This window comes from Perognathus longimembris, chromosome 8 (genome assembly GCF_023159225.1).
Source record: "Perognathus longimembris pacificus isolate PPM17 chromosome 8, ASM2315922v1, whole genome shotgun sequence".
Taxonomy (NCBI): Eukaryota; Metazoa; Chordata; class Mammalia; order Rodentia; family Heteromyidae; genus Perognathus; species Perognathus longimembris.
Genome location: NC_063168.1, coordinates 61,499,956 through 61,520,448, shown reverse-complemented (window position 1 = coordinate 61,520,448; position 20,493 = coordinate 61,499,956). Strand labels below are relative to the sequence as shown.

The following is a 20,493-nucleotide window of genomic DNA, read 5'->3' as shown; positions in this document are numbered from 1 at the left end:
CAGAGCCCTGGCCTGCCCTGCCAGCACCTCGTTAGGAGGCCCGGAGTGGGGAGGGGGCACTGGAGGAATAATGTTGTTTATTTTTCTATTTTTAAACAAGCTGGAGGTCTCTAGGGGCATGAATAAAGTTATCAGCAAAGACAGGAGTGGAATAAAGCCTCCAGCCAGCAGGCTGCGAAGGCCCTGGGGACGGGGACTCTTGAAAAGCTGAAATGGGGTTTGTTTCTCTTGTACTCTGAGTATAGAGGGCTGTGCCAAGGGCTATGGGACAAGTATGTCCCCAGGCCCAGCAGCCCCTTCCCCAGGCCCAGGGCTTTCTTTGCCTGTTTCCTCAGAGTGACCCATGGGGAATTTGATGTAAGCAATCCTTTCAGAGGATCCCATCAGAGGGCCGCCTGCACTGGGGGGCGGGGCATAGAGCGCGGCCCCGGCCTGTGATAGGTCACACAGGCTGATGATCACCCTGCCTTAACAAAGTATGTGCTCAGGAAAAGGTGGCAACAAAACCCCATGTGGCCCTGCATGGAGGAGGGGGAGGGGTCGTGTCATTCACATCTTAAAAGTGAGGAAGCCAAGGCTCCCGGGAAGTGCAATCACTTGCCAGGAAGCCCGGTCCACTTCCAGGACAACGCCAAACAGCCTGTCGGCTTAGTGGCCAGGAGAGCACCGCGGCTCTGGCTGTCTTCTTTGGGAACAGAGGGGCATCAAGAATCATTACAGGGGGGCTGGGGAGATAGCCTAGTGGCAAGAGTGCCTGCCTCGGATACACGAGGCCCTAGGTTCGATTCCCCAGCACCACATATACAGAAAACGGCCAGAAGCGGCGCTGTGGCTCAAGTGGCGGAGTGCTAGCCTTGAGCGGGAAGAAGCCAGGGACAGTGCTCAGGCCCTGAGTCCAAGGCCCAGGACTGGCCAAAAAAAAAAAAAAATCATTACAGGGGGGGCTGGGAATATGGCCTAGTGGCAAGAGTGCTTGCCTCCTACACATGAAGCTCTCGGTTCGATTCCCCAGCACCACATATATGGAAAACGGCCAGAAGGGGCGCTGTGGCTCAAGTGGCAGAGTGCTAGCCTTGAGCGGGAAGAAGCCAGGGACAGTGCTCAGGCCCTGAGTTCAAGGCCCAGGACTGGCCAAAAATAAAAAGAATAAAAAGAATCATTGCTACAGAAGTGATTCAAGGTCTGAGAGAGAAACCTCCCATCGGAAGGCGATGGCCCTTGTCCTTGCTTTGAGTTCCTGCCTCTGCTGGGTGGTGATTCTGGCAGCTCCCCTAGTAATCCTACCCCCTACTTTCCCCCTCCCTGAACTGGAGATGGCAGCAGCTGTTATGTGCCAAGGGATAGGAGCCCATAAGACCTGGCATGTCAGAGATAAAAATGGTTAGACTGTGCAAACGGGAACAAAATGCCTACCCAAAGCACCCCTGGACATGTGGTGGGAAGTGCTGCCTGTCCCCCCCGCTTTGAGTGACACCACACACAGGATCCCAAATCCCATCCCAGTACAGAGCTGCTGCTCAGATAAGACAAAACCAGAGCCCAGAGCTTTTCCTGCACCTTCCCAAGCTTTCCTGACTACCTGGTGAGAGGAATCAACGTGCCCACTTATATGAAATGGAAACTGAGGCCTAAAGAAATGCATAGACATGCCCAACACAACCAAGTGTCACGGTACGGCCAGGGGTGGAGGCCAAGTCCTGGCCCTCCACGGCTGCCTGCCCAGCCCAGCAGAGAGACTGCCTCCTACATCACTGAGCATTTTTTTTTTTCTGAAACAAACCGCTTAATTCTTTGGCTGAATGTCTAAATAAGGATTTTTGCCAATTCTGAACCCTGCTAACTGATGAAGTTGTCAGAAAAAGATCTAATGATGCTTGAAAATGCAAGGGAAGGCGCCAGCTGCCAAATTGCCCTCTCAGTTCTGACTCGGCATTGGGGAGCCGGGACCCTCCCACTGGGCTGGGCGGGGCGGTGGGGAGCAAGTTCTGGAGGCTGAGATTGGGCCAGGTTCCATCAGCTGTGGCCAGGATGCTTCACCCCCTTTGCTCTATTTTCCTGCTGTAAATGAGGGACCACTCCCTCCTCTCCCAGGTACCTTGCAGAGATGATGCTGGGTGACACTGTCAGATGTCAAGATTTGCTGGGAGCTGGGCTGGAGCAGCCAACTGGCCACCCAAGCTTTGTCAAATGGCCCCCAAGGTCTGCTGTCCTGGGAGAGCCTACAGCTCCATTTGGGGAGGTGCTGGATCTCTGATCAGTCCCCAGTATTTATTTATCTCAGAGATCCAGCTGCTTCCTTCTGATGGATGATAGGCTTGGAGTGACCTCAGACCCTGGAGCTGGGGCCTTGGGGTGGGAGCCTGGGAGCCTGGCTTGGACCCTTAGTTCTCTCTTCTTTCTCAGTGGAATACTTGTTCCACTCAAGGAGTCTGGGCATGAGGGGTGGGGCCCAGCCTGGGGACTGGAGAAGCAACCAATTCCCAGGCCTGCCACACAAAAAGCCAGGGAGACTGGGTGCTAGGAACTGAAGGGGCCTTGTGGTTCTAAGCTGGACCTACATACAGATCACCCCAACATCTGGGACAGATCACCCCAACATCTGGGACACATGCATGTGACCTGCTGAGGATGGCTTCCATTAACACACACACACATTTATACCCCCTCCCCCACACATGTGACACCTGTCCAGTGGCCTCGATCTCATCTTCCTCAGAAGTCTAGGGTTCAAGTGTAGCTCTTTTACTATCTGGCTTTGGGTCAGGCTCTTGACTGCTGAGTCTGTTTCCTCATCTATAGGCTTTGTGAAAGGCCATGTACCTCACAAGGCAGCGTGTGAAATAACTTGTAACAATGAAGCAAGCATGTGGACCAGGGCTAAGGAATGGAATTACTGTGCCTATCCAATCTGTTGTGTTTCTAGATCACTGGAGAGAATATCTGAGAGTGGAAGTGGGGGGGGGGCCGCAGGGTGGTGGCCTAAATACAGCTTGAGGATTATCACTGGACCCAGCTGTCCCTGCCTGGACTGTGGTAGATCAAAGACACCCCCTTACCAGCTGCCTCTGCCTCCAGCTGGGTTCTCTGCTCTCTGGCTCAGTGCAGTGTAGTTTGAAGGCTGCCCTGGGCACTTGGGAGTTAGGAAGTCAGGCCAGCTCCTCAGCAGGGAACTGAACGTCAGATACAAGGTTTTCTTGAGAGTCCCAAAGGTGGGCCTTGGACCCAGTCTGGGGTAGGGTGGGGGCCTGGGTTCAAGCCTTTTCTCAGCTGGCCCTGTTATCCTATGTGGGTCATATCCATCATTGGCTTCTTCATTGGTGAAGGTCTGCAGTAAGGTGGTGGCCATGACAAAGCTCGGAATAAGCTGATCCTTAAACATTCAAGGAAGACCTGTGGCGTGCAGGTACTGCCACCCTCCCCTGCTACCTCCTCTCAGCTGGACAGGGGATTCAAACTCCCCCAGGTATGCCTCCTCCTGTGGAAAAGAGGCTCAGGAACCCAAAGGCCTCCAGGAGCCCTTCCAGCAGGGACTGTGATGTCAGTGGTTTTTCCTGAGTGGAGATCATGGGTGGGCGTCCAGCTAGGCTGGGTGCTCTGGGGAAGTCTATCCAGCCCAGCCTGAGCCCAGGACACATTAGAAGGCTTGAGGTTCCCTCCTAGAAAAGGAAGGAGATGGTGACTGAGCATGTCCTGGGAGGGTCCTGCTGGGTCTGTCTAGGAAGGATCACACCCACCCTGAACCCTAGGTCAGACTGTCTGGGTCCAAGCTTTTAGCACTAGGGTCCAACCCCCATGGCTGATGTGTCTCCTGCTCTTTACCCAGAATTCCTGGAGATGAGGCTTATAAGGCTCAAAACTGACTCAGCGCACAACCCACCATTACTGCACAGTAACTTCTTACAGATGAGAACAGGAGCAAGCACCTCTATGCACCAGACATTCTCCACAAAAACATCTCTCATCCAGAGTATTTTCCCTCTGATGACCAAAGCAAAAGATGCTCCTGGATGCAATGTGTGCCCAGGACTGAGGACTATACAGAGACAGGGCTCTGAGCTACCAAACACGTGGAACATGTGGAGGCTGGGAATGGAGAACAGAAAAGTTGGAGGGCAGCTGTGGTGTGGGGCGGGGAGGAGTTTTGTGATGTTTTACTGTACATTAGAAACAATGAACCGCTGGGAATATGGCCCAGTGGCAAGAGCACTTGCCTCGTATACGTGAAGCCCTGGGTTCTATTCCCCAGCACCACATATATAGAAAAGGCCAGAAGTGGCGCTGTGGCTCAAGTGGCAGAGTGCTAGCCTTGAGCAAAAAGAAACCAGGGGCAGTGCTCAGGCCCTGAGTCCAAGCTCCAGGACTGCCCCCCCCCCAAAAAAAAGAATAGAAACAATGAACTCTTGTACCTAGCTAATGTCTACTCCTTCCCCTCCTAACATGCACTGAAATAAAAATGAAGGGATTTCTTGGAGGCATGGCCCACAAAACCAGAAACCAGCCATGAGAGAAGACGACAGCTATGCACTGTGAAGGGAAGCAGACGAATGGGTGGGAAGTGATCCACAGAGATGAGCAACCTGGTCTCCATCTAGAATTCTCCACAGGCACTGGAAGTGGACACTCCAGAAATAAAGACTGGCTCACAGGAGGGTTGATGGTAAGTACTGCAAAGCAGTCAAGGTTCTAGGGCCCTCCTCAATCTATGCCGGGGGTCTGCCCTGTCTGGGCCACTGAAGGTGGGAGGGAGTTCCTCTGGGGAGAGTGCAGTAGCCCCTTTCTGCACTGGGGGACAATGGGCACACTGAGGACTGGTGGTGGCTGAACTCAGCCCCCTCCATGCTCTCTCTGGCTGAGGTCTAGGAGGCTGGCACACAGCCCGAGGGGTCCTCAGAAATGACCCCCTTCGGTTGCCCTCTAGCGACTCTCAGTTGGGAAACATTACCCAGGGCTTTGAGCCTTTTGGCAATTATCCCCATCTCTTCATTCTGAGCAGTTACCACATAGCCAAAGAAGGCCTTTGATGTGAAAGTCAAGAACCCAAAGCAGCAAGCAGAAAAAGCACCTTAAAGGAACAATAGGAGATGGTGTTGTATCCAAGAAAAGGAGGAGGATACTCTTTTTAAAAACTCAGAGAACCTATATGAGTTCTTAGAAATTAAAATCATGATGGCAAGAGTGAAAGACCCATTTAAAGTTGGAAGGTCAAGTTGGGAAAATGTCTCAGAAAGAAAAACTGAAGAAGAAAATAAAAGTAAAAATGAAGGACTATTTGGGGATGTTGAACCTCAGAATAGTAAGATACAGAAAACATAGAAGAGCAAACAACCAAATAAGCAATGAAAAAAAAAACAACCCAGAAGTGAAGGACTTGCGTTTCCAGATGGAAAAGCCTTTTACACACCTCAGACACAGTGAGACCCACAGCAAGGAATACTGGTGGAAATTTCATAAACACAATAATCAAAGAGAAGAGCTTGCAAGTTTCTAGAAAGAAGAAGAAACAGCAAGCCAGATGATAAAAAAAAAAATCAGGAAATGGAGTAGCTTTGGATTTCTCAGTACCAATGGTGAGTGCTAAAATGTAGTTGAGTAATGCACTCCAAGTTTGGAAGAAAAATGAGGTCCAACCTATAATTCAATTCCAGCTAAACTCTCAGTCAAGTATGAAAGGAAAATGAAGGTATGTTCAGATATTTAAAGTGTCAAAACATTTACTTCCCTGTACCCTTTTATCAGAAAGCTTCTGAAGGATGTGTTTCACTAAAACAAAGTGGGGCAAGAAGAGAGAAATACAGCATTCAAGGGAGGGGTGAGAGGAATCTGAGATGACTGGAAAGATCATCTCAGGATGGTGACATGCTACACACTCAAAGTAACATTCTATCCTTATTTGAGCCAATCGAGGGCTCCAAGGGAAGTCTGACTAAGAAAATGAAATGTATAGAAATTTCTCACCTCTGCATGTTTTTGGAGGACACATAGACAACTGGTAGAGGCTTGGTGTTCCCTTGGTGCTATGTACACAGAAAGCTAAGCACAAACAATTCTATCATGGGGGGAGGGAAGCCAATAAAAATGTTAAAAAAAAAAAAAGACAGAGTAACCAAATTCATTTAAGGCTCAGCTTGGAATAGTATATGCAGCCATAACAATATAAACATTAGCTAAGGTTTGGACATGCAGTCATGACAAAACAAACACTTGCTCAAGCATGGGTTTAATTCCCTAAGTTTTATGTTAATAGTGCTGAGAAGGTAGAAACTTAATCCCACTATGGTGTTTAGAGGCAAGCTCTTTGGGAGGTGATTAATCAGATAAAATTAATTAGGATGAGGCACCCATGATTGAATCCTGATAGAGGTGAGGAAGAGTTCACACAGACAGAAGAGACAGACGTGCCTCTTCGGTCAGGTCTTATCTCGTGATGGAATGTAGCCAAAGGTAGAACGTGCATCATATTGTTTGGACTTGCAGACTCCAAAGCTGCACTACATTCATTCTTTTCTCTATAAAGTAGCCTGCCTCAGGTATTTTGTTAAAAGGAACAAATCATTGACTAATGCAACACTCAGTGATGTACCAGTCCATATTATATAACGGCATCGGGAGGATATAGGGCTGGGTAATGATGTGAAGGATGAGTCTAGGGATAGAGAAAAGAGCTAAACACCTCTGGGGGAAGTCAAAGGCTGAGCTATCAGGAACAGCAATACAGGAGTTCCCTTTAGAGAGATGGAGGCAAACACAAAAAGAATCAGCTAAGAGTTGAAATGAAAGCCTTCGAAAAGAAGGGATGGAGTCAGCCTTGTAGGGCAGCTTAACTCTGTGCGTGCAAAAATTCAACCTGCAAAGATCATAACAATAATGACAATTTTGAAATGGCCCTATCATCCCTCTACTTTCCAAACTGGCAATTTCTTGAGAGGCTAAATAATTGTCAGGACTTTTCGCGGCATTTCGGCTTTGGGAGTGATGTCTTTCGAAGCTATTCTAAGCAGATGGACTGCGGCCCACAAGCAAAATTTAGAAAGACCCAGGGTCTGGGCCATGCCCAGATCACCGGCCTGTGGTAAGACGGGAAGGTGGACGGAGGCCAGAGGCTCTGCAGGGCTTCTCCCTACCTGCTCTGAGACGGTGAGCCCCGCCGCAGGCCCTGCCGAGGTCATCTCCATAGACACGACGACACTCGGGGCCTGGAAACTGGAAACCTGAGTCACATCATGCCACACTCATCGTGTTTACAGAAAGCAAGATCATTATTTACAGGAACAGAAACATTGAGCTAATTGACTTTTAAAGACATCAAATACAGCAGACAAACAGAACACAGAAACTCGGCGTGTGAAAGAGGCACTGTGTCCCAACCCAGCAGGTGCCCTTGTCAACAGGCTCTTCCCCATTCCCCCCCCCCAACACACACCCTGTTCCACCCAGAGCCTTCTCACGCCTCACTCTCACGAAAGGGCAGACCCTTCTTAATATTACAAACCCCTGTTTTCCATGAAGAACCCAAGTTATGAAAACAGAACTTTCTTCCCAGACCACTCAAGCCCCTGAGCCAAGTCTCTAGAGCTCCCTGGGGCCCCATTCTCCAAGGGTGTTCCAGAGAAGGTTCTGGGTAATGGTGAGTCATGTGGCTTCCACCCCTGGCCAGGGAGAAGGCAGGCCCACCCTGGGCTGCACCTTCCAGGAAGCCTCTCTTGGCTCCTTTTGGGAAGCAAGCTTTCTGCCTGCCCCAGGGTAGGGAGGGCGTGGACAGGGACTTGAGCCTTAGGGGTAAGTCCTCTTAGACCCAGCCGAGGGCCAGTGACAAAAGTTACTGACAAACAGTGACAAAGGGAGGCAAAGTAAGGTCAACAGAGGGTATCTCTAGAAAGAACTGTTCTTTCTTTTTTCCTTCCTGGGGTGAGATGCTTCTTATGCCTTTGTTTTAAAGTTAACATCTTTAAAAATTGAAATGAGGGTGATTCTGGATGACATATTTTTTTTCCCAATGTCCTTAGTTGGCAAAATTGAAAGTTGATATCTCTAGTCCCTCCTCAAAATAAACTTTGTTTCTGGAATAAAATAGGTCTGAGAGACACCGTGGTTGACATAAAAGAAAATCAAGATCCACTCCAGGGCCAGAGCCATGGGCGTTTCTTCCTCTCCGCAGACAGCTCTGATCATTAGAAAAATGTCTGCTTGTGCATTGGAGAAACTTGCACCGTCCTTGGGCCTGGAAGGTCACCTAGACCACCTGGAGCCAGGCCTTTCCTCTTCCAAGGCCAAAGACAGCCATCTGCCTACCAGAAAACAGGATCTGCCCACCCACCCCCCATGCCCCACCTCCATCCTCACAGCCTTCGCTGGCTAACCAGGGTGGATGCTCCTCTATTCCCTCCTCCCCAATCACCCCTCTTGTGGAGGAATCACCCAAGATCACACAGCCAGCAAGTGAAGTCCACCTAGTTCCCCTACTATTGGACTTTTGGTACCCCATCCCCAATTTCTCTACCTGTGGCAGTGGCTCCAGGTCTTCAAGAGACGGCTCTGGTCCTTCTAGACCAGTTGGAAAAGCAACACCAATAACACAAAACACAACAAACTACTAGAGGTGACTGGAAATGCAACACACTAACAAATTGTCATGGAAGAACTGCAGAGGAAACAAGCCTTGGCTTATAATATGGTCATGGCTGACATCCTTTGAAGCAAGATAATGGATAGTTTTTCTCTTATTTTTGCTCTTCTGGGTTTTCGTCAATGAACTGGCTTTCATTTATATATATATATATATATATATATATATATATATATATATATATATATATATATATATATATATATATATGAGATGACCCTTTAGGAAGGTTAAACAAGAAAAGTAAAATTCAATTTATGTTGCCCAAGTCTCAACTTCCTGGACATTCTTCAATGAATGAGAACTCTAAAGAAGGCCAGGGGTCCCAGCTCTGCTGTGGGGCTGACCTCAACCCATCTGCCTCTCATCTGTTCTTCTGGAGCCCTGCTGCCCCCATCCCAGTGGTGGTGGAGGGAGCAGACTGAGTATAAAGGAGGGGGCAGAGGACAACAGCTCCTCCCCCTGACCAAGTCCCCTGTTCAGTATGTGTGAAACAGGTAGAATGTGATAGACTTGTTCTGGCTTGCTCCTTTGGGGTTCAACACACAGTCTCTAAGCCTTCAGGGACAAGGGTATTCTGGGGTCGGAGCCACTAGGACCCTGCCTGCCAGACCTCCAGCATGGGCCTTTTCCCTGGAAGCCCCCAAACACATAGTCAGGGCTCAGCCAAGGCCTGGGTAGAAGAGGGAGCCCACAGAAGAGTCCTCCTGGATTCCCGGGCATGATGGTCTCGTCTCTACCGCCTACGGCCATAGTTTGACTTTTCAGGCCTCAGGTTTCCATGGATAAACAGCAGGGTGGGAAATGCCTTGAAGTGGCTACACTGGGTGGTCTGAAGGTTTCTTTCCGGCCTTATAATATTCAGAGACAAAGGCACTGACCAGGGTGACCCCACCCCTCACTCCTGGGTGGACAGGAGCTCCCCATCTAGCCTTGCCTCTCTGGATACCTCAATGGACTCAAGATAGCACGCCTCGTGTCTCGCATGTGTGCACTTGTGTGGGTAGAGGGTGAGTTCACATGGTCACTGAGACGTAGCCATGGTCAGCACACCTGTCCTGAGAGTGGCTTCCACTGCCATCTACATTTCAAGCCCAGCTTTGTGTTTTTCTGTCCTGGCCTCTGTCTGTGCCCCTGAATAAGTCCTGTGACTTGGGAGTCATGTAGCCATTGGTTGAATGATGACGTATGTCCCCGCGCCATGTCTCCCTTGGGAGCCAGCCCGTCCTCCATGTCCCCAGGCCTCTTCCTTGCATGGCCCTCAGCCCTCACGCCCATCTGTTCCAGACAGGAAGGAAGGTGGGCTCTCATTGCACAATGACAAACTCAAATCATTATTCCGCCAAGATCCGAATGACAAATAGGGAAGTCTGACAGAGCCGTGATTTGTGAACCCAACATCGCTTTTCGGGATGTACAAATTGTAATTAAACTCTCAGAAGTGGCTGGGGAGTCCTTTGAATGTGCACGTCTAGAACCCTGCCAGGCTGCCATGGGGGAGACCAGGGCCTCAGGGACAAAGGCTCAATGACTGTCACTAATGGACCAAAGGCAGGCAGGACCTGCTCCTGGCCACTCCTTTACTCCACCCTGTTTTATAGGAGAGGGGTTCAAGATCCAGGGAAATGGCTCACGAAGGGATTTATCCATATCAAGGGCAGTGTGTGTGTTTGTGCACGTGTGTGTGTGTGTGTGTGTGTGTCCTACCTGTCCATCCTGGGTATACAGAACATAGGATTCAGCCCAGGAAAAGAGGAGAAAGCCAGGAGACCACCAGACTTTCACTCACCTTCTATCCAATGGGAGCCCCTGACACAGGAAGGTTGGCTAAGTTGAGGCAGAGATGGAGGGGGTGGCAAAAACGGAAAGCAAGGGTCTTTACTCCTCTGGCCACAGCCAGGGGTGTCAGAAGGTGGGTTGGGAGGACAGTTCCCTGGCTCCAAGTCTTGCTTCTCCTAGATTCTCAGAAGAGAACATGAGAAGGGCTGGAGAGAGCTGAGCAGATGGCCCAATGAGGCTCCTTGGCTTCCCAAGGCTCGGACAGCCCTTTATGGGACTCAAGTCTTCCCACTCCCCGAGTCTGGGGCACAAAGGATAGCAGAAGGAAGGAGCTGGTTGGTGTAGGGGCAAAGTAAATGGTGAGCAGCAGAGGCTAACAGGCAGGCCTGGGATGGGATGAACAGGACCAGTGAGAGCTTGTAGCTGAGGCCACCACCTCCAACAACAAGACCTGGGCTGAGTGGCACACACTCGGCCCCTAGGCCTCATCTGAGACAGAGCAATGGTCAGCACGCCTGTCCTGCCAGGTCTGATTCGGGGATGGAGGACAAATAGAAGCCTGTAAGAGAGCCTCTGGATCCTACATTCTGCTGGGAGGTCTCAGGGCCCCCTGGAGTAAGGCTATCAATTGACCATCCCTTGGGACTGAGGACATCCCCTGCCACACCTCCCTCAACCCAGTGAGTCCCCGTGACACTGGCCCCTGTCCTGGACTCACCCTCAAGGCTGGCAGGGAGCTGATCTGCTCCATGGTCAGCGTGGCCTCCTTGTAGCACTTTCCCACAGGGCAGAGCTTCAGGAAGGTGTCATGGATGCTGAGGAGAGAGGGGAGAGGAGGCATGCTGTCTGTGTGGGGTAGGGAAAGGGGCCAGGCAACCTCTCTACCACGGGGAGCATAGTTTCTAGAGGAAGGGAGCCGAAGATGAATTGATGTGGAAAGGGGGGCAATAGGCAGGCATGATGGCACACACCTGTGAATCAGCTATAAGGGAGGCAGAGATGGAGAGGATTGAGTTTTGAGGCTGCCCCAGGCAAAAGCAAGACCCTATTTCAAAAATAACTGAAGCAAAAAGGGCTGGAGGTGTGATTCAGTGGTAGATACCTGCCTAGCACATATAAGGCCCTGGATTCAGACTCCAGTAACACACACACACACACACACACACACACACACACACACACACACCCCTACAATAAATCATTCTACTGTTCCAGAGAAATCCCAGAGCCCTCTGCTATTCCCACAACATCTCAGGATGCAAAAATAAACCCAGCAGGAATAAAGGTGACCAGCTGTGCTCCGTCACCTGGAACACACTCCTCAAGCAATTGTTCTAGAATGTCACGGCTGGCAGGTAAGTGATGGCTCAGTCTAATCCCATAGGTGCAGATGGAGATGCCAGGATCCCCTTCCTGGCTATGAAACCACCCCCATTCTCAGCACAGAGGTGACTTGATCTCGGTGAGCCAGGATCAGAACCCTTGTTCTGGCAGCTCACAGGCGTGCCAGCGCTCTGACAGCAGACGGTCCCAGTAAAACAAAGAACAGAACAGTTTCCAGTCCCCCTGTCCGTCTGCCGGGCCCACACTAGCACAGCGCATTCTTCGTGTAAGTTTCTGACAGAGTTGGTAAAATGGCTCTGTGACCCTGGAGAAGAAAAGAACAGAAGGGAATTCTGTCCCAGGCCACTAGGAGATGGCCACTCATCCTCTGTCCCTCACCCCCCACACCCTCTGGACACAAGTCCCTGTCTACCAATAGGTTCTTGGATATATAAAACCAGGGACCAGGCCAGCCAGTGGAGAAGACAGGGTAATCCCTAGGATCCTGGAGCTCCTACCCTTCCCTCAGCATGGCTGTGTGACCTCAGGAAACTTAGTTACCCTCTGAGCCTTTGTCTCATCATCTGGATAAAGGATGATCAATATGTCTTTTGGAGGGCTGAGGTACATTCCAGTATGAGCAAGAGCTTTGCGTGTGTGTGTGTGTGTGTGTGTGTGTGTGTGTGTGTGCACATTAATCTTACCTGAGTGCCAGAAGACAAGTAATTAGTTTTCTTTTCTTTTTTTTAAATTTAATTTTATTGTCAAGGTGACACACAGAAGGGTTACAGTTAATATGTAAGGTAGTGAGGACATTTCTTGTCAAGCTTCTTACCTCCTCCTTCACTTTACTCCCACCTTCCCTCCTCCTCACCCCCCCCCAGTTGTACAGTTCATTTACAACATATAAGACAAGTAATTAAATCAAACTAATTCACACTCAGGAGCGAGTGACTAAAAGCTCGCTCAATGACATTCCCTGGCACGTGGCTGGTAAATTCAGGTGAACTTGTGGTGTGCAATTAGGGGACATGTGACCACGGAGGAACTGTAGAGGGAGACCTTATGTCTAGGGATTCAGAGGTAGAGAAGGAGGCTCTCCCAGCGCCCGACAGAACGAGAGCCACCTTGGGCCCCTGCCTCCCGCCACTCATCTCGTCACAGCTCGCCGACTAGAAAACATCCTGTCAGCTTTTGCCATGGGAGAGTGGAAAGAAAACAAGCTGTGACTCTGTTTGCCCACTGCCCTGCCCAGCTCTGCGCCCTGGGAGGTTGAACTCCCCCAGCCGCGGCCCGTTCCCTTGCCCCCAGCCTTCCGGAAGGCCATGAGAGAGGAGTCAGGAGTCCACCCTGTGTCCTCCCAGGCTCAATCGAGGCTCTGGACACATCTGTGTCCCTCCTGCTCAGGCCCTAGGGACCCACTGCCTCCGCTCCAGCCCTCAGCTGGGTACCGCAGGCCCGGGCTTGATGGTGGCTGGAGCAGCCCTCAGCCTTTGAAGATTTCCTTCACTCCCTTTCACCTTCCAGGACCCCTTGACCTGACTGACCTTCTACAAAGGAGGTTGTGGTCCCTGCCTTGTCTGCTTCCTACTGGGATGAGACAGATCAAGTGTACAGACACATTCAGATGCTGTCCATCTACTATTAGCTGTGTGGCCACAGGCAAGTTGGTGCACTTCTCTGAACCAACACATGGAGATTCTGATTCTGACCTTCTACTGAGAGGTGGGCGTCATTGAATGGCTTTGGCTGGTTCAGGGGATGAGTGGAAACTGAAGTTTCAGGACACTCAGGGACAGTGCCATGACCCCACCCTGTCATCAGAGGCTCTCCTGTTTCTTTTTTTCTTTTTTTTTTTTTTTTTTGGCCAGTCCTGGGGCTTGGACTCAGGGCCTGAGCACTGTCCCTGGCTTCTTCTTGCTCAAGGCTAGCACTCTGCCACTTGAGCCACAGCGCCACTTCTGGCCATTTTCTGAATATGTGGTGCTGGGGAATCGAACCCAGGGCCTCATGTATACGAGGCAAGCACTCTTGCCACTAGGCCATATCCCCAGCCCAGAGCCAGAGGCTCTCCTTAAGTTAGGGAGGAAGCAGAAAGTAGGGCATGGGAGGGGTAGGGGTCACATTGTCCTAGAGGTGTCAGGAGGGGAAGTAGGCAGTGCAGGCCCACAGCAGGTAGGGACAGCCGTCTCTACGGGCAAGTGGGGAATGGTTGGCTGCCCCAACGAAGAACCTACTGCCGCTGTCATTGTTGGAACTGCTGGCATAGTGATAATACACACACACACACACACACACACAAAAAAGCATCAGGCCAATTTCTGCTGGTTTTACTACCAGTTCCCTCAGGTGACTGTGCCCACTGTCCCCCTGGGAAGGACCACTGGGCATGCTCCATGTATGATCCCCGTGGGCATTCCTCATCTTTCTGGACAATCCTACAAGGCAAGCATTGCTATTGCCTTTACAGGAGAGGAGAGTGAAGGTCTTGGAGAGGAAGTAGCTTGCCTAAGGCCACATGGTAGTGGGTGTTCATTACAGTCAGGGCCACAGACACCAGAGCTTTTTCTGGGGAGACCAGGGAAGAAGGATCACCAAGGGAAAGAGGACCGGCTACCCCCTTCTCATGACCATTCTCCATCTGCCAGATGCATTCACATCCGCGCCGACTCCCGTGACAGATGTGATGATCTTTTCTACAGGTGGGTAAACAGAGGCCCAGAGAGTATGTCCAAGAGACAGTGGAGGAATGATCCTTCAACAGGTTCTTTGGACTGTGCTGCCCACCCCTGAAGGGTCTGTCCTCCCCCCAGGCAAGCAATTCTTGCCTCCCCCGTAGCCTCTAGGGCCAGGGTGCTGGGATGGAGAGGCCTGCCCAGACTCCAGGCCTTTCCAAGCGGTCATGGGACTGGCTGCCGGCAGCTGAATCCTGGCTGCATCTCAGCTGCCACAAAATGTTCTCCCCCTCCAAATATGGATCAGCTGACTCTAAATGGAACTCCGAGTTAATCACTAATGGACTCAAAAGTCAAAGCCATTTGAGAAACTCACACATTCAAGCCTGCCAGCAGCCAGGCAGCCCGGGCGTGGCTCCCTTCCATCCTTGACTCAGAGATTAAGAAAGGCTCTGCAAGGCTGGCTCCACCCCCCGACTCTGCAAGTGACCTTGGACCTGCCAAGCCTCTCACAGGCCTCAGTTTCCCCTCTACAATGACAGTCTCAGTGAATCCCATCCCCGCTCCTCCTCCCTCCAGTTTAGGGCATCCATTGTTGTAGATTTCTTATTCACCTCTTTGTCTTTGAGACTCCAAGCTTCCCTATTGGGTTGTTTGTTGTTGTTGTTGTTGTGTTTTTTTTTTATTTTTGCCAGTCTTGGGGCTTGGATTTAGGACTTGAGCACTGTTGTTCCTGGCTTACTTTTGCTCAAGGCTATCTTGCAACACAGTGTCACTTCCAGCTTTTTCTGTTTATGCAGTGCTGAGGAATCGAACCCAGGGCTTCATGCATACTAGGCAAGCACTTTACCGCTAAGCCACATTCCCAGCCCCTGAGCTTCACTACTGGAATCATGTATGAATTTATAAAAAGATCTGTGCCTCCCTAGATTCCAAGATTCCCATTCAGGGCCTGGACAAGACCCAGGCATCTACAGGTTATAACCACCAAACCAACATAGACTCAATGCAAGTCAAGTTTCCATCCTCTAGTCCCCACTTGGGATCAGCAATCCGGCTTCTCCCCAAGTCCCTAAGTCAGCAGTCCATTGCCCCATGGTCTGGCCTGTGAATCTTTCACAAACAGCCCTTTGTGAGACCAGAAATACAGCTTGCAATCTCCCACTCAGCTTCTCCCAAGCTGTGTGACCTTGGGAAAAATCACTGCATTTCTCTGAGCCAGTTTCCTCATTTGTAGAAAGAGATAATAGTCCCAGGATGATGACAGCTTCCACCACTCCCGCACCGAGTTGCATGCCAGGCATTGCTCACACGATGACATGGACCCCGTCATCTCGCCGTTCTCCTGATGACATTGAGAGATTAGGTGCTATGACTCATCTCACACGGTTTTCTAAGTATGGAAACTGAGGCTCAGTAGGGTAAGATACTCACTCCAGTCACACAGCTAGTGAGTGGCAGAGCTGAGACTCAAATTTAAGCTTTTGGCTTCTAGAAAGTAACTGCAACACTACCTGCTGACCTCCACGTGCTCTGGGAGGACCAGGAGCTAATGGCCGGCCAAGATACCATGTGGAGACTGTGCTGGGAGTCTCCAGGATGCAAAGCAGAAAAAGTGACCTTGTTAAGGGCCAGGGCTATAGCTCAGGGGTAGATCACTTGCCTAGTACATGTGAGACCTTGGGTTTCATTCCCTGCAAGGGGAGGGAAGGGGAAATGAGGAGAGGAGAGCAGAGGAGAGGAGAAAAGATGGGGCAGGGGACTAGGAAGGAAGCTTTATGCACCCAAGCACCCCCATTCTCAACCCAAAAGCAAGGCAGGAGAAATTCTTGCATGAAGCAGAGTTCATCCCAAGCCTGGCCAGCAGGGCCCCAGCAGAGAGCTCTGGGTCAGGCTGTGCCTGTGAAGCCACCTGTGTTCTCTTTATGGCCCCAGCCAGAAGGATCTGAGCCCTTACAAGGCTCCTGGGGAAGTAAGGGCTTCTGTAACACCCAAGAAACAGAAGTCAGAGAAGGCCTTGGAGCTTAGACTGAAAGGAACCAAGCACCTTCACAGATGGAAAGGCATGAAAGAAAATTCCCACAGGCTGAAACTTTAGGGTCCATAGACCTTTTTTAGAGAACCCTGTCTGTCGTACATAGTCTGCTCTCCCCAGAGATCTGGGATCCACAGATCTAACAGATCCACAGATCCCGACTGTCCTATGACTCTGTGTAGGTCACAGCTTCAGTCTATTACTCTCTTGGACACTTGTTTCCCACAGTGAACGAAGCTCTGTTCAACCCTGTTATCATCCAGGCCACATTTCTCTGTCACATTCACAGGAAAACTACAACCTGTCATCAGATGTCACATAGTAAAACTGTTTTAAAGAATTAACCAGAGCTGGGAACCAGCGGCTTGCGCCTATAATCCTAACAACTCAGGAGGTTGAGATCTGAGGTCGGAAGCCAACTGAGGCAGGAAAGTCTGTGAGACTCTTCTCTCCACTAAACTACCAAAAGAGCCAAAGTGGAACTGTGACAAGTGCTAGAGTACTAGCCTTGAGCAAAAGTAGTTCAGGGATAGCACCCAGGCCCTGAGTTCAAATCCCCGTGTGTGTGTGTGTGTGTGTGTGTGTGTCAGTCTGTCTGTGTGCATGTTTATTTCACACACACAAAATAGCATCCTGTGTGTCTAGCTTATCAAAGCAATACAGTTAATAGGCTAACAGCACTGCTTATACTATAAAGTTTACAACTATAATGACTGGTACGCAGTACCCCATACCACCTCTCTACCTCTCTTCTCCAGAGGCAGCATTTTACAAACAGCTTGCTATTTTTCTTGGCTTTTCACTTAATAGTTGCATAGTATTTCTGCATACTGTGCTGGTACTGCCTATTGTCAACACAATTAAAGACATTATTATGTGACATCCTCCAATAAAAAGAGAATTGATTTTCCTCTATGCCTCATTTCTTCAACCTCCTGATATAAAATAATGCGTGTGAATTGATATTCAGTGTACACTACTATTCTGAATAATTATTATTCAAAAACATTGCTCATGGCTGGGTTTCCTAGTGTCACAAGATTACTCTTTTTTTTTGTAGTTCAGGGATTTGAACTCAGGGCCTTGCACTTGCTAGGCAGTCACTCTACCACTTGAACTGCCCCTTTTACCTTGGTTATTTATTGGTCTCATTTCATATCCTAGTCAGCCTGGACTGTGATCACCCTACTTGTGACTCCTATGTGACGGGGCTCACAAGTACATGCCATTGCACCCAGCTGTTTTTCTCACCTTGTCACTTAGGATCACAGGTGTGTGCTACTGGACCTATTCATTGCTGGAGATAGTCCCAAAAAGTATTTTGTTGTTGTTGTTTATTTTGTTTTGTGGTCCAGACTAGCCATGAACCACAAGAGATCCCTAATCTCCTGATCTCCACCTCCTCTGAGTATCTAGCTTGATTACTGGCATTGCTACAGTTTCTTTCTTGCAAATCCTTTTTGGGTTTTTATCCAAGAGTTAATACTGGGGTTTCTGGGTTCTTCATTCTATCACACCAACCCCTACAGCAATTTTGGCTTAGCTAAGTCTGTATCATGTGTCTCTCTGCTTTGCATTTGTTATACTTTTGTTGACTTTTCTCATCTACTGTTAATCTCTTAGGTTCTTTTTGTCCTTGTGGTTTACTATTATTATTTACCTTAGTATAGAATATCTACTCTTAGTAGAGAAAACAGAGATAGAAGCTTTTGTGTTTTCCATGTTAACTGGAAGCTCCCTAAATTTACTCTCTGAATTTAATCATTTGCTTTGGCACTTACTGAGTATGATGCTTCCCTCTTTCTTTTTCTGGCCTTCTCATACTATGATTGGAGTATAAACCCAGGGTCTTATGCTCTTCCTGATGGCTGGTGCTCTACCGCTTGAACTGTGCCTTCAGTTCTGGCTTTTTGCTGGAGTCTCACAGACTTTTCGGATCAAGCTGGCTGGAAACCACAGTCCTCAGGTTTCAGGCTCCCGAATAGCTAGAACTGCACTCCCAAGCACTCCTCTTTTCTCTAAGGTCAGCCTCCCATTGACTAGTCTGAGCACTGATGCAAGCAGAAAGGCCATGTAAAGTGCCTTTCCTATTTCGAATCATGGGGATGTTCAAGCATCTCCGGGCCTCACCAGTTGTTCCACATCCTCGGCAGCTTCCCGGGACATGATCTGAATGGACCACCTCGAGTCCCAGATGGATAGCTCAAGAGGAAGGAGTTGCTGAGGATGGCTTGTTTCCTGGGGGGACTAATACAGAGCAAAGAGGGGGTGGGGAAGGGGAGAATGGCAATGTTCAAGAGAAGAATCCCAGATGCCTCCCACGCTTCTCCCTCTTCTCAGGTACTCATTATCACTACCAACCCTACAACTAACACATTTGTTTCTTGGGGTCCAGTGATACTACTGAAAGGCCCCAGGTACACAAAACGGGGAGCATGGCCATGTTCCATTGATGAGAGGACAAACCAATGTAACCTCTCTAAGGACAATCTCATCACACTATCAACTTTTAAATATATCTGTTCCTTGCCCAGCACTTTTGTTTCTTTGTGGATTTTTTTGTTTGGCTGTGGTTTGGGGACAATACTAGGGTTTGAACTCAGGGCCTTGTACTTACTAAGCAGAATCTCTACTATGTTTTGCTTTAGTTATTTTTCTGATATGATCTCATGCTTTTACACAGGCCAACCTCAGACCACGCCCCTCTAACTTCTGCTTCTCAAGTAGCTGGGATTATAAACATGAGCTACTACATCTGGCTTTTTTTGTTTAACTTTAAAAAAAAAAAAAAAAGGACAGGGTTTCTCTATGTTGTTCCTGGCTTTCCTGGCACTTTCTAAAAGGCCCAGACTAGCCTTGAATTCATAATCATCCCTCCCAGAAGTTCTGTGGGGAGAAATTTCTCCACTGCACTTAATCTCATCTGCTTGATAAAGCATTTTGTTCATAAATGCTTAATACAGCATCATTTATAAAAAGTAAAAACCATAAACAACTTAAGTACCCATAACAGAGGTTTGGTAATGAATTATGGTTCATTCATACAGGCAAATGACCCATAGCCATTAAAAACGAATAAGGCCGATCTTTATGTGCTTTGTGCAAAACTGGCTAAGAAGGAAGCTTTAAAGAAAAAAAAAAGGGCGCAGAGCAGAATGAGTGGGAGGATCTATGGGTACCAGTGGGGAAGGATGTGTATAGGTCTATTCATGAAAGGTTCTTCTACAATTCTGGGTGATAAACTCACAGTGATCAGAGCCTGAGTCATAGAGGACTGGGAGGGGAGAATAGAGACATTTACTCTTCTTTTGGGACTTATATCCTATTTGAATTTCTAGGCATGCTCATGTATTATTTCATTTTCTTTTTTTTTAAATTTCTGTCTCACTTTTTAGAAGATATCAATAAGAATTATCTGGGTAGTAAGATATGGGTCATTAGGTGTCTTATCATATATTTTTGTATTTAATCTGTATTACTTTTAAAAGGGAAATAGGCCAGGCACTGGGCTCACTTCTGTAATCCTAGTTATTTAGGAGGCTGGTTCAAAGCCAGCCCAGGCAGGAAAGTCCATGAAACTCCTATCTCCACTAAACTACCCAAAAGCCAGAAGTAGAATCGTGGCAAAAGTTGTAGAGCTCTAGCCTTGAGCAAAAAAGCTCAAGGACAGCATCCAGGCCCTGAGTTCAAGCTCCAGGATCAGCCTACACACAGATATAGACATACACAGAGAGAGAGAGAGAGAGAGAGAGAGAGAGAACAATGAGATCTTAGGTTCCCTGGTCTCTGTAGCTCCCTGTTACCTGGCCATCCCTCGTCCCTATTTGTACATGGGGAGTCTCATACTTGTGGCTTCCAGGCTGGACATGGGTTAGGGGTGGGGTTAGCTCAATCATAGATGATGAGGGGAGGAAAAGGGACTAACTATCTTTCCACCAAATCTCCTGGTGAGTTTGCTACACACCTTCTAGGCTTTGCTGGGCACCAGGCTCAGGCCAAGCCCCTACCACCTGTCATCTCACCCACTCTCTCCACAGTCCCCAGAGGAGGTACCTGTG

The 20,493-nt window shown here is 49.1% G+C and overlaps 1 protein-coding gene across 1 annotated transcript in view; it reads right to left on the bottom strand.

Annotated features, from left to right (window-relative positions):
* The window catches only part of Cib4 (calcium and integrin binding family member 4), a 117,324-nt gene that overhangs the window by 27,133 nt on the left and 69,698 nt on the right, over nt 1-20,493 (bottom strand). Inside the window, exon 4 of the mRNA XM_048353281.1 lies at nt 11,121-11,217. Coding sequence (XP_048209238.1) covers nt 11,121-11,217 — 97 coding nt within the window. The remainder of the gene's footprint in view (nt 1-11,120; nt 11,218-20,493) is intronic.